At 39.4% G+C, this 14,366-nt stretch overlaps 1 protein-coding gene across 3 annotated transcripts in view; it reads right to left on the bottom strand.

The window, feature by feature from the left end:
* Positions 1–11,861: 11,861 nt before the first annotated feature.
* Positions 11,862–14,366, bottom strand: part of cfap36 (cilia and flagella associated protein 36) — a 117,541-nt gene continuing 115,036 nt past the window's right edge. For 2 of the 3 annotated variants that reach the window (XM_060830946.1, XM_060830948.1), the window contains one exon: positions 11,862–12,302. In XM_060830946.1, the coding sequence (XP_060686929.1) occupies positions 12,219–12,302 (84 nt within the window). In that variant the 3' untranslated portion in view covers positions 11,862–12,218. The remainder of the gene's footprint in view (positions 12,303–14,366) is intronic. The other variant, XM_060830947.1, reaches the window with a different exon arrangement.

The raw sequence follows: 14,366 nt of genomic DNA, 5'->3' as shown, positions 1-14,366 counted from the left end.
GCAGTGAAAACAGCCCTAGACTATTCAGCTTCTCCCTATAGCTCAAATCCTCCAACCCTGACAAAATTCTTGTAAATCTTGTTTAGTATCTCCCCCATTTTCTGTGGCTCTACACAAAGGCTGCCTTGCTGATCTTTGAGGGGCCCTATTCTCTCCCTAATTACTCTTTTGTCCTTAACGTATTTGTAAAAACCCTTTGGTAAAAATCCTAAACTCTATTTGCCAAAGCTATCTCATGTCCCCATTTTGCCCTCCTGATTTCCCTCTTAAGTATACTCCTATTGCCTTTATACTCTTCTAAGGATTCATTCGATCTCTCCTGTCTGTACCAGACATATGCTTCCTTCTTTTCCTGAACCAAACCCTCAATTTCTTTAGTCATCCAGCATTCCCTTTACCAACCAGCCTTTCCTTTCACCCTACCAGGAATATACTTTCTCTGGATTCTATTATCTGATTTCTGAAGGCTTCCCATTTTCCAGCCATCCCTTTACCTGCAAACAGCTTTTGAAAGTTCTTGTCTAATACCATCAAAATTAGCCTTCCTCCGATTTAGAACTTCAACTTTTAGATCTGGTCTATCCTTTGCCATCACTATTTTAAATCTAATAGAATTATGGTCGTTGTCTGCAAAGTGTTCCTCCACTGATACCTCAGTTACCTGCTCTGCCTTATTTCCTAAGAGTAGGTCAAGCTTTGCTAGTAGGTACATCCACATACTGAATCAGAAGATTTTCTTGTATATAATTAACAATTCCTCTCCATCTAAACTCTTAACACTATGGCAGTCCCAGTCTATGTTTGGCAAGTTAAAATCCCCTACCATAACCACCCTATTATTCTTACAGACAGCTGAGATCTCCTTACAAGTCTGTTTCTCAATTTCCCTCTGACTATTAGGGGGTCTGTAATACAATCCCAATCATGTGATCATCATTTCTTATTTCTCAGCTCCACCCAAATAACTTCCCTGGATTTATTTCCGGGAATATTCTTCCACAGCACAGCTGTAATACTATCCCTTATCAAAAACACTACTCCCCCTCCTCTTTTGCCTCCCTTTCTATCCTTCCTGTCGCATTTGTATCCTGGAACAATAAGGTGCCAGTCCTGCCCATCCCTGAGCCATGTTTCTGTAATTGCTATGACATTCCAGTCCCATGTTTCCAACCATGCCCTGAGTTCATCTGCCTTCCTTGTTAGGCCCCTTGCATTGAAATAAATGCAGTTTAATTTATTAGTCCTACCTTGTCCCTTCCTGCCCTCACTGTTTGACTCGCTTCTGTTCTCAACTGTACCAGTTCTCCTTGAACTGCTGCATTTCTTGGAGTGTAGGTATAACCATGGTCCTGTTAGGAAGGGATTTCCAGGGGTTTGACTCCGTGACAGTGAACAAATGGGAATATAGTTCCAAATCAGGATGATGTGTGGCTTGGAGGGAAACCAGATCAGAAAGCTAGAGGGGAAACCAGACTGATTCCTGGGATGGCAGGACTGATGTATGAAGAGAGACTAGAGTGGTTAGGATGATATTCACAGAGTTTAGAAGAATAAGGGGAATTTCACAGGAACCTCTAAAATTTTAACAGAACTAGATAGGATAAATGCAGGAAAGATGGTCCCAATGACTAGGGAGTTCAGACAAGGGGTCACAGAATAAGGATATGGGGTAGTCATTAATGACTGAGATGAGGAGAAAGGTCTTTCCCAGAGAGTGGTGAGCCTATGGAATTTTCTGCCACAGGAAACAACTGAGGCTCAAACATTTGGTGCTTGGAACTTAAAGGATCAAAGAGTATGGGGAGAAAGCCGGAACAGGTACTGAATTGGATGATCAGCCATAAACCTATTAAATGGTGGAATAGGCTGGAGAGTCAAATGGACGACTCCTGCTTCTATTTTTTATGTTTCCAGTTGGGGGTGTTCCCATGCACCTGCTGCTTCTCTAGCTGTGGCGGACTTGGAAAATATCAGACAACTCTTAGTGAATTATTACACACTGTCTTGGAGATGGTACATAGTGCTGTGCCAGTTGAAGACACAATCTTGGAAGTGGTGCCAATCAAGCAGATTGCTTTATATTGGATGGTGTGGAGCTTCATTAATGTTGTTGGAGTTGCATCCATCCAGGTAAGTGGAGAGCTTTCCAACACACACCTGACTGCTGCCTTATAGATAGTAGCATAGAGAGACAGGAGACAAATTACTTGCCACAGAATTCTCAGCCTCTGGCCTGCTCTTGAAGCCACAGTATTTATATATGGTTGTCCCAGATCAGTTTCTGGTTAATTCCCAGGATATTGAGAGTTAGTGATGGTAATGCCATTAAATGTTGAGGGGAGGTGGTTTGATACTTTCTTGTATGACTACTGCTTTAGTGGCGCCACTTATCATCCAGATCCTCGATGTTTCCTAGACCTTGCTTCATTTGAACACAAGCTACTTCAGAAGTTGAGGTGTTGTGAATAGTACTGTGTATTATGTAATCAACATTGAACATTCCCATTTCTGACCTTATAATGAAACGATGGTCATTGATTAACAACTAAAGATGGTTGAGTTTAAGACCCCATCTTGAAAAGCTAATGCAGTGATGTCCTCGGACAATCTCCAATAACCACAACGAACTTCCTTTGTGTGAGGTTTGACTCCAACAAATGCAGTCTTTTCCCTGATTCCTTTTCTTTCTAGTATTGCTGGATGACCTTGATCTCATACTCAGTGAAATATTGCCTGATGTCAAGGACAGTCGCTCTTATCTCACAAGGCCACTTGTTAGCCTTATCAATGATTCCTTCCAATTCTGTGATGATGATTGAGAATAAGGCAGTAATTAGCTAGGTTAGATTTTTTGTGTTTTTGGTGAGTAAGACATTTCTGGTCAATTTTCCATATTGTTAGGTAATTACCAATGATGTAGCTGGAGGGGGACAGCTTGGTGAGGGAGAACGGCTAATTCCAGAATGTAAATCTTTAATACTATTGCCAGAATGTTGTTAAGACCCATAGTCTTTGCAGTATCCAGTGCCTTCAGATGTTTCATGATATCATGTAGAGGGGATCAAACTGGTTGACGGCTAACATATGTGATGATGGCACTTGAGAAGGAGGCCAAGATGGATCATCCACTCAGCACTGCGAGCTGAATGTGGATGCATGTGCTTCAGTTTTATTTCCACTGATGTGTTCAGCTCCCCAATGTCGAGGATGAGGATATTTGTGAAGCCTCCACCTTCTCGTAGTTAATTACCTATCACTTCACAACTAGATGTGGCAGAACTGCAGAGCTTAGATTTGATCCATTGGTTGTGGATTGCTTAACACTGTATTTTGCACATGCATTCCACTGTTTGTCTTGCAAATAGTCCTATGTTGTAACTTCACCAGGTTGACACCTCATTTTAGATATGTCTGGTGCTGTTCCTGGCATGCCCTCATCTACTCTCCCTTGACCCAGGATCGGTCACTAGTTTGATGGTTTTCTATGGATTAAACTAATAGAATTTATTAACAGACGTTGTAAAATTCTTTATCAAGTGAAGTCCATTTTGTATGATTTGATTTTGAGCTGTAGCTTCTTTTCAGGACAGTTGCCTTCTAGCAAGTTATTGATTGAAGGGGATATTATTTTCAAATGATCTGTCAAACAGTTATGACAAAGAGAGCATGGGTACAGACTTTTGTGATGGAGGTTGTCATCAGGGGAGTTGTCTTTGTGTGAATCTATTTCTCAGGTTCAATTACCAGATCAGCTCAGGTTACCATGAAGGACTCTACTCCTTAACCTCTCCCCTTGTCTGAGGTATGGTGACCCTCAGGTTAAACCACCACCACTCTATTGGGAAAGCAGCCATGTGGTCTGATGAGTCTATGGTAACCTTTACCTTACCTGTTGCAGAGACCCAGTTTGCAGCAGTTAGACCAAAATGATAATGTATAAAACCCAGCCCATACTTAGTAAACTCCTGATTTGTTAAACTGGAAAGTCAACAGTATTTAAAATTTCTGTTGATTTAACAGAACTGATCATAAACACCATAATATATTGTACAATTTGTTTTTTTTAATTTGAAACAAATTGTTTGAATTAAATTACTTACACTGTGAAAATCTATTAAACACTTGCAAAAGCAATATCAAATACAGCACTATCACAAACAAACTTGTAGCTAATGTTATTATGTCAATGTCTCCTGTATCCAAATATCCCTTAGAACTTAGTTTTGCAAAAAATGCTGCCAGTTGCTTTTGTAGAATATTAACACTCACACTTTATTTATTTTATCCTAGATTTTATACAAAATAACCATGTTAATACAGATGAATGCTTTGTAGCTGTTTACAGATTTTATTTTTAATAAGCTGTCATATTATGCATTGAAAGTGTCATGTCTATCAATTAGGTGAAATAAAATATACTTACAAATCATAATTAGATGAATACCATTGGTGTATAGCATGGCATGCAACTGTTAAATTATAGATAGGAATGTTGCAACAGCAGTTTATGTCTCCTCTCTCAACCAATGCTGCTCTTGTTAGTCTTCACTTGTACATCTCGGATAACATCAGTGGGTTCCACCCCATTCTGCTGAATCATCTGTCCATATTTTTAACTGCTTTTTTCTGGAACCCTCACAGCCAACCTGGCAACAACCAATGTCCCAAAGTGACAGAGCTCCCACAGCACTTGGTTCACCCTCAAAGCCAACAGCATCAGCACCTGTTTGGAGACACTCGGCCTCTTGAACAGGAAATATCAAGACGCAGCAACTTGTCAACAATTATTTTAGGGCATTCCTCCATCTTGGTCAAAATAACTTTGCTGAAATCCATAAATTCTTCACTGAAGCAGGAAGTGCTGTATCTTCCATGCTATGTGGTTTAAGCTAGTTTATTTGCTCATACCTAAATTCCAAGGGAAGCACGGTGGCAAGTGGTTAGCACTGCTGCCTCACAGCACTAGGGTTTGATTGCAGCCTGAGATAACTTCTGTGTGGAGTTTGCACATGCTCCCTGCGTGTGCATGAGTTTCCTCCAGGTGCTTCAGTTTCTTCTCATAGTCCAGAGATGTGCAGATTAGGTGGCTTGGCCATGCTAAAGTGCTCATAGTGACCAGGGATGTTTAAGTTAGGTAGATTAGCTGTGGGAATTACAGGGTTAGGGTGGGGTTGGGTGAGATGCTCTTTGGAGTGTTGATGTGGGCTTGATGGGCCAAAAAGCCCGCTTCCACACTGCAGGGATTCTATGATCTATGAATCATGATGTGTAGGGCATTTTCACCATAATCAAAGCCATCTATGAATTGATGGCCCATGGACCTACTCCACTGACAGCCAAAAATATAGACGTTTCTCAAAGACTGAGGAGCAGTCAATGTCTGCTGGAGACAACTCTTCAAGGGGTACCTCAACCAAGATGCAACCTTCAATGCAAGTGCTCTTCACACAATCATGCATGACTCCACCAGTTGCTAGATCAACTCACGTCCAACCTATCTGACAACTGAAAAACAACAGGGCCTCTGCAGCAGCACTGAAATATGGTGGATGAATCCACGACCTCATCACTCTTGACTGGAAGGAGGATCTCAGAGATGCCATAATTGTGACCATCTTCAAGAAAGGAGATAGGTCCGACTGTAGAACACAGAGGAAAGCTTATCATGAGAATCCTCCTCAATTGCCTCTTCCCTGGGTATCAGTGCAGTTTCCATCCATCAACAGGTTCAATGGACATGAGGTTCAGTGCATAAAAAATTCAAGGAAAGTGCCAGGGAGCAGTACTAAACTCTTTACATGGCCTTCTTCAATCTCACAAAGGCCTTTGACTTTGTCAACAATGAGGGATCGTAGAACATTCTCCTCAAATTCGGCTGCCTACAGAAACTCATCATTCATCTGCTTCACAATAACATGCAAACCATGATCCTCAGTAACAGACTCCACAGACTCAATGTGAGTGCAAACTGGGCTAAGCAGAGCTGCATTATCTTCATCTTTCTCACTGCAACATTCCAGACCATCTCTATGAAGCTCCCCACTACAGTTGAGCTAAGACAGGAAGAATGGGAAACTGTTCAATCTTCACCTCTCGGCCAGAAATAGAACCACCCAACTTCTGTCATTGAGCTAACGCATGCAGATGATGCCTGCAAGTGTGCCCCTCAGGAGCTGACAAGCAGGAGGCTGGAAGAAGACAGCAAGCCAAATAGCATCAGAGGATGGAGAAGTCAACTTTCAGTATAACTTTTCTTCAGGACTGGGTTTGGAGGTAAGGGGATCTGCAGGTAAATGAGGTGGCTGGGGAGACGGGTGGACTGGTGAGGTAGTGATAGGTGAACACAGGTAGAGGATACAGCCTGGTTGGTCGATGGGACGAATGAATCCAGTTGGAAGCTGGAAGGAAGTATCGCTCAGAGAAATGGAAGGGACAGGGAGGGGTTGAAAAGGGAGTTGGGGGTTAGGAAGGGAGGTTATTTGATATTAGAGAACTCAATGTTGACTCCTTCGGGCTGTAAGCTGCCCAGATGGAAGATGAGGTGTTGTTCCTCCAAATTGTGGTCTGATCCGCTGTGGCAATAGAAAAGGCCAAGGATGGTCACATCGGAGAGGGAATGGGATGGGAAATTGAAATGAGCAGTGACCAGGATGAGCTGAGATGCTCGGCGAAATGTGCCCCTAGTTTATGTTTATCTCACCAATGTAGACAAGACCACATCAGGAGCACTGGATACAGTAAACTAGATTGGAGGAGAAGACGAACCTCTGTCTCATTTGGAAAGATGGTTTGGGGCTCTTGATGGAGGTAAGGGGGGCGGTTTTGGCAGGTTTTGCATCTTTTATGATTTCAGGGGAAGGTACCTGACCTTCTCAACATCAGTAAGACCAAATGTAAACTAAGGGCATGTTTCACCGAGCATCTCAGTTATGCCTGTAAAGGCCAACTGGACCTCTCAGTCACTGCCCATTTCAATTTCCCATCCCATTCCCTCTCCGACATGACCATCCTTGGCCTCCTCCATTGCCACAGTGAAACAGACCACACATTGGAGAAACACTTCATCTTCCAGTTAGACAGCCTCCAACCCGGAGGACTCAACACTGAGTTCTTCAATTTTAAATAACCTCCCTTCCCATCCCTGACTCCCTTGCCACCCCCTCACCCTCCCTTCCATTCCTCTGGCCGACCCTTCCTTCCAGCTACTAACCAGATTCATTCCTCCCATCCACCAACCAGGCCATACCCTCTATCACTACCTCACCTTCCGTCCCTCTCCCCACCCAAAACCCTCCCCCAACCTCCCATTTATCTGCAGCCTCCTTTACCCCCACCTCCAGTCCTTAAAAAGGATTATAGCTGAAACACTGACTTCTCCATCTCCTGATGCTGCCTGGTTTGCAGTATTCTTCCAGCCTCCCTCCTGCTTGTCTACTTTGGATTCCAGCATCTGCAGTTTTTTTTTGTCCCCTCAGAGACTGAGCTACAAAACCATCACAAATCTGTTCACTGAAGCATATGATAAAATGGACCTCAGTCTAAAATCCTGAAAACAAAGGTTCTCTACCAGCCCGCTCCTGCCACGCAATACCATTCCCTGACCATCAAAATCCACAGCAAGTCCCTAGACAACATGGATCATGTCCTATACCTCTCAAGCTTCCTCTTGGTGCAAGTAGGTATTGACAATGAAAGCCAACATTGACTCCAATATGACAGTGCAGTCTTCAGATGCCTGAGGAACTGTGTGTTTGAAATCTGAGACCTCCAACCCCAGCACGAAGCTCTAAGTTTACAGAACAATGTTGTCCCCACCCTAGTGTATGCAGCAGAACCATAAATCATGTACAGTAGACACTTCAAATTCTTGGGAGTTGCCAATACTGATTTTGCAAAATCCTGCAAATCCACTGGCAGGGTAAAAATACCAAGGTGAGTGTCCTCTCTTAGGCCAATATCCCCAGTGTCAAGGCAATGGTGTCACACATGATAGGCAGGCCACACAGTCTCATGCCTGACACAAGACTCCCTAAACAAGTGCTCTACTCCAAGTTGTGCAATGTTAAGTGATCACTAGGAAGGCAGAGGAAATGCTACACGGACATCTTGAAAGCTTCCCTAAACAAAAACACATCTGCATTGCCCTAGAACATACAAACTGCATCCCACCCTACCCCCCTAATCAGTCTACACATGCCCCATCTGGGGCAAAGTCTGCAGCTCCTGGATTGAACTATTCAGCCACCACAGAACCCACCCTGCCCCTGGAGTAGAAATAAGTCATCCTCAACTCTAACTGCTAAAGAAGAGCCCAACTCAACCTGAACAAGGTATCATTTTATCACTTGTGCAGTTCTGATAGTCATCTTACAGGAAAAGCATCATTGTACCAGAACAAGTGAAAAGTCGTTCTTTTCTAATACCTGACATCAAATACCAAACTAAATTGAGAGAAGCTGAATTTGTTTACATTAAAAACAAGATGTTAAGAAAGTTTTGAAGAATTTAAGATTCAGTAGATTGTCTATAAGATGAACCTTGAAAGACAGTTTATCACAGGCCCTGAGATTAAGGAACAGAAAGTTAATGGTTCAGATAAAGCCCATTCACCATCAATGGTGAATACTTGAAAGTGAGCTAAGGAATGGTAATCGCATTAATTTTAAGAATGGTGAGAAAGTAAGTTGTGATATTATAGATAGTAAATTATGAATTGTATTTTGAATTCTTGGGACTTACCAGATGGGTAGAATAGTAATTTTATTATCATTCCTATGAAAGGCACTACATGGTTTCCAGTGAGCCTGAATATGCAATTCAGCTGCAATATTTGTTTTCTAATTTAGTTAGTCATACTGTGTCCAGTTAAGATGACTACATACAAGAACAATAAATAGTAAAGAATAGTTGTCAATGGGAGTAAACATTTCCTTGCTATATTTTCCATTATTTGACCCACAGAACTTGGACAAATTAAAAGAAGTACAATTGGTTCTGTTATAATGCATGTTTCTTCAACACAAAGTGGCTTTAATGCAATTGAAGAATTTAGACCGTGATTTGCAGAATGCGAACTTGCCTTACCTGTAATGGCTATAAGTGATTCCGGCCCCGTTGGCTTAAATGACTATTGTGCGATTTTCTTATAATGCGAGGTCACATGAGAACAGAACTATCAAGTTATATCAGAATTGACAGTATCTTGCATTCAGAACTAATCTAAAGAATAAGGGGCACAAAATTAGCATCCATCTGCCAGTTGCTATTTCCTGAATTGATGTTGATAATTTTGCTATCAATAATAATCCAAGCAATTTTATTTTGATCAATATCTGAACTATTCCAAAGGCTCAACTTAATTGGAAAATCTAAATTTTTACACCGAGTACTCCTATGATACATTGTTTGGTTTCAAAGCTATAACGGCTGGTGGCTGTCTCCATTCTACATTATGGTGCAGTTTGGAATTTAAAAAGGGAACTACTCTTAGAGTCATACAGAATGGAAAGTGATATCTCCAAGTCATCTGTGCTGATTGGATATCCTAAACCGATTGTGTCCCATTTACCAGCATTTGGCCCTTATCCCTCTAAACCCTTCCTATTCATATACTCATCCAGACAACTTTTAAATGTTGTAATTGTACTCACTTCCACCACCTCCTCTGGCAGCTCATGTTCTAGCAAATCAATTTGACTTTGTTGCAAATACATTTCATAAACTCACAACATTAATGGAGATCTAGAATACATAAAGAATCACAACAATTAAGTACCACGTTTTTGATATTATATTCATCTTTGTGTTTTAATCTATCAGATACAGAACAAGATTGCTCTGCTAATTGAATTATGTGGCACTTGAAATTTAAATCTACATTTGGCTGTTAGGCTGATAGTTTGGGGAAAATTTTAGATACACTAAGAAAAGTAGCAGTGTCAATGGAAAGTGGCAAATATTTGAAATCTGACCTCTGCCCACTCTGGATGTGCCAACCACTGGTTTAACCTTGGCATGTTTGGAGTAACTAATTAACCTGCTGTGGCAAGGTGTGTCCACGATTGTAATACATTAATGAGGTTCCCTTGCTCAGAATTTGGTAACTAAAGGAATGGGTGCAGGTGGATTAGGTAGTGATATGTGGTTTACAGAACTGCTTCTGGGTCAAGAGGAGCAACAGAGTTGCCTCACAATTTGCTGATATTCCACTCTATCAAGTCCAACAAACTTCTAAGCCAACACATGCCTTGTTGACTATGCCTGATTTGTCTATCTCTCTTTGCTGCCTCAGATGGAGCTCCCTCCACCATTGCCTGATCTTTCTCAGTTGCCTTCTATTGCAGATTTTTCCACCTGGTAGTTGGTTAGCCTCCTACTATTGGGTGGGAAATAGAGTAAAATATGTTAATAAGGTCCTAATAGTTCTGTCCCTGCAAATTTCACAATTAAATATCTTTTAACATCTGAATTACTATATGTTCCACAGCTTATTTTTTAAATTTGGTAAACAGTGAAATGGAGTTGGAACAGTGAAAACGACAAATATTTTCTTGTATGCAACAATTTTCTAATAATTTAATTGCATAATTGACATTGTTCCAGAATTTTTTTTCTTTGTGAAGCCTTAGGACTTGCAGCTAGCCCCAAATGTGTTCATTTCTAAATCAAACATTAAAATCTAGAGAGACAAATCAGTAACATGTATTCTGCATGATGAATGTTGTATAAAACAATCAATTAGATGAGTGTAGATTATAAATTCATCCATAACTTTGCACAAATGCAACCTAAAATCAAGTTTTTCATACAATGAAGACCTCAACTTCACTCAAAACAGATTCTTCTTATCCAAGGAATAATGTTTTGACTTCTTATCCAAACTGCCTCTGTAGATCCATTTCAATAGTTTGTGTATTAGATGCTTTGGCTTTTATTAAAACTGACTTGTTTCTCTCAAATTACCCACTTGAAATACTTTTTTTTAAAAATGGGAAGTGTTTGAAAATATTTGATGGGTGCCTAGACTGATAAAACTGAGGGACGTCTTCAACTAGCTGTTAAAAAAATGTACCTGCAGCACTTTTTTGTCCATTTTTTCCACAACAGCCATCATGTAATTACATTTGTAACTGGCACTAAAATGACATTTTATAAATAATGATGTGTTGTGATGCTCAAATAATAGATGAGGACTGAGTAAATTAACAGCAAATAGAAAAGAGAGACTTTGACCTGAACTAAGTTCAAAACCCTCTACCCAATGAAAGGGCTGTATGTTAGCCAAATGCGTCATATACTCTCTTTTTAGCTAAACTTTAAAGTCAATAAGAAAGAGATGAGCCCTGCAGCAAACAAAAACTATGCTCTATTAAAGGAGCAGATAGACCAATAAATCACAAGGAGGGCAGCAATGAATGATATAACCCCTTAATGGACGCCAAGAGATTTAGCTATTAAATCAGTTTTATGTTTATAATATTTAACTGTTATCCAGATTACTTCATTTAACATTATCAAGAGAAGTCTGAGCAAAATATCACTATAAGATCTACAACAGTACTTCAGTTATGGAATCTGTTCCAGATAAAGACGGGGTAGAAATCACAAGCTGATTGCGTTTCATAGTTGAAATGATACTCAATGATTAGATCTCAGAACATGCTTATATTTAAATTAGAAGTATCTTTTAATTTCATTTTTAACTTGCAAGTTAAAAAATGAAAAAGTGAATATAGTTCCCAGAACTCATCCTATCAATAAGAACTGACAACTTCACAGCATTTGCATAACACAAGTTTCGGTGTTCCAGACTCCATTTACCTGTTGTAATTTATACATCAGTCCTAAACTGCATCAGAGGGTCTGGACAAATGAAGTTTATTATACAAGCACAAGTAATGAGACAGCTATTAATTCTGGCATTTCACAGGCAACAATAGTATTGATTTACAGCAAAACATTACAGCTGACAAGAATACAAAATTCAACTATCATTGCACATTCATTTGCAAACAATTTAACTTTGCAGTTATAGCATGTAAATATTTTTAGTAGAATGGAAGTAGAAGACTACCACTGTTGCTGTAGTATTTCATTATCCTCTGCAAGCTATCATTGGTCATAGTCGCAAGTAAAACAGTATTGTTAATTTTCAATTCAGTTAATCAAAGAATATCAGGTTTCAGTTCTTTCTTCTTTAACTTTACTGTCCACATATTTTATTTTTTGATAACTTCTTGTTTAAGTTTTTCTGCCAAATGTTTTCTTTTCTGAATTTTCTGCTTTTCTTCTTCAGAAATCTTCTTAAATTTAAAAAGAAAAGAGTGTAAGTTATTATTTATTTTGTTTCTTTATTATGCAGACTGTTATGCTAGTTCTTTTCTGTTACAACTATATAAACAGATTGATTTTCCTTTTATTTTATATGCAATTATCTTCTTTGCATGCATCAGTGACTTCACAAGGCTCTCCAGTACAATCAGTGATGCTCTATAATCATCCAACTGAAAATACGTCATAAGCTGGGAGAAGTAACTGTAAAATAATAAGCCTTTTCTTCTCTGTCTCCACCCACCCAACTTCACAGCATTTTCAAATCATTGCATTTACCAACTTGGTTGGGAGCTGATGAATATCTAGAGTTGATGAGTTACAGTTTAAATGACATGAAGCAGACTTGAACCTGTGCAAACACTAGCAAATGCCTTTTGATCAATAATTTAATGATGATCATTAAATCATTACAATGGAGGTACACTATTTCTAAATATATCAACATTTATTTCACCATCTCCTACTCTGCCAACATAATATCCCACCTAAGATCATAAAAATAGACATTCAAGCATATTTATAATACACTATGCTTCATATTGAAAAAAGATTTTGTCATATATATTGGAAAATGAACAAGACATGGACATAAGGCAGGACTGGGATAAAGAAATCACCTCAAACCTTTTCTACTAAGATGTGCTGAACACATCTGTTGCGTGCAATGCTTCTTCCAGTTGTGTTTCATTATTTGCTACAAAGTAGAATTTCTAGTACTTCCATTCTGCCAGCATGTAAAGGGAAATAAAGAATTGAATGGAAACTGAAATGATCAGATGAAATCAAGATTCATGTTAAAAGACTACAAAGAAGTGTTTAGAAAGAAAAATGCAAATGATTAAATAAAAGGTTATTTATATTCAATGCACCTCAGTCTTATTCCACAGTCAGGTTATCAAAAAACTTAAGTTAAAGGTGTGAGTTTTTCAGTGATCATAACACTTAAAAATTCAGTTCAAAAATCTTTCCCCAACGTTTACACCCTTTATCTCCTGAATCTTTATAAATCAATGATGGCATACCCTCTATTTTTTCAATATGAAAAAGAATTCTTGAACTTGTTACAATTAAATAGCTTTTTCAAATGTGTACTATCTTTGACCAACCCATGTATTTTTAAATGCATATAACGTGCTTTCAAATTATGGTTTCTAATTGTTTGCTCATAATTTATCAATATGCAAAGGCTTGATGACTTATATATCTTAGAATTTGCTACATTTTTAAATTTTAATTCGTTTTTGGTATTTAACTCTGACAACTCTTTCTGTAGTTGACTTACATTCTCATTTCCACTAATTGTAGGAACAAATAGAAGAAATTTACTTTTCACATACCTTGCATCCTATACACATTAAGATATTTGAATTGTGTTAGACCGGATTTCAGAGCAAGGGTCTGGTGGCAAAATGATAGCATCCCTATCCTTGAGCCAGGAGGTCTGTGTTCAAGAGGTGAGTTATAAAATGTCTGAATAAGTTGATTTAGATCAGTATACTGTCACAGAGTCATACAGCATGGAAACAGATTTTCAATCGTCCAATTAGTCCACGCCGACCAGATTACTAAACTAAACCAGTCCCACTTGCATGTATTTGGCCCCTATCCCTCCAAATCTCTCCTATTCATGTCCACATCCAAATGTCTTTTAGATGTTGTAACTGTACCTGCATACACTTTCTCTGGCAGCTCATTCCACACACAAACCACTCTCTGTGTAAAAATGTTTCCCCTCATTTTTAAAACCTTCTCCTCTCACATTAAAAATATGTCCCCTAGTTTTGAACTCCCCCACTCCTGCTATTCACCTTATCAATGCCCCTCATGGTTTAATAAACCTCTATAAGGTCACCCCTCAACCTCCTATGCTTCAGTGAAAACGCCCCAGCCTATCCAGCCGCTCCTTATAACTCAAACCTTCCATTTCTGGCAACATCCTGGTAAATCTTTTCCGAACCTTCTCCAATTTAATAATATCCTACCTCTAGCAGAGCAACTAGAACTGCACACTCCAGAAGAGGCCTCACCAGCAT

The sequence above is a fragment of the Hemiscyllium ocellatum genome, chromosome 10, assembly GCF_020745735.1.
Source record: "Hemiscyllium ocellatum isolate sHemOce1 chromosome 10, sHemOce1.pat.X.cur, whole genome shotgun sequence".
NCBI lineage: Eukaryota > Metazoa > Chordata > Chondrichthyes > Orectolobiformes > Hemiscylliidae > Hemiscyllium > Hemiscyllium ocellatum.
Note: the sequence above shows the minus strand (reverse complement) of the source record. Positions and strands in the feature narration are given on the sequence as shown.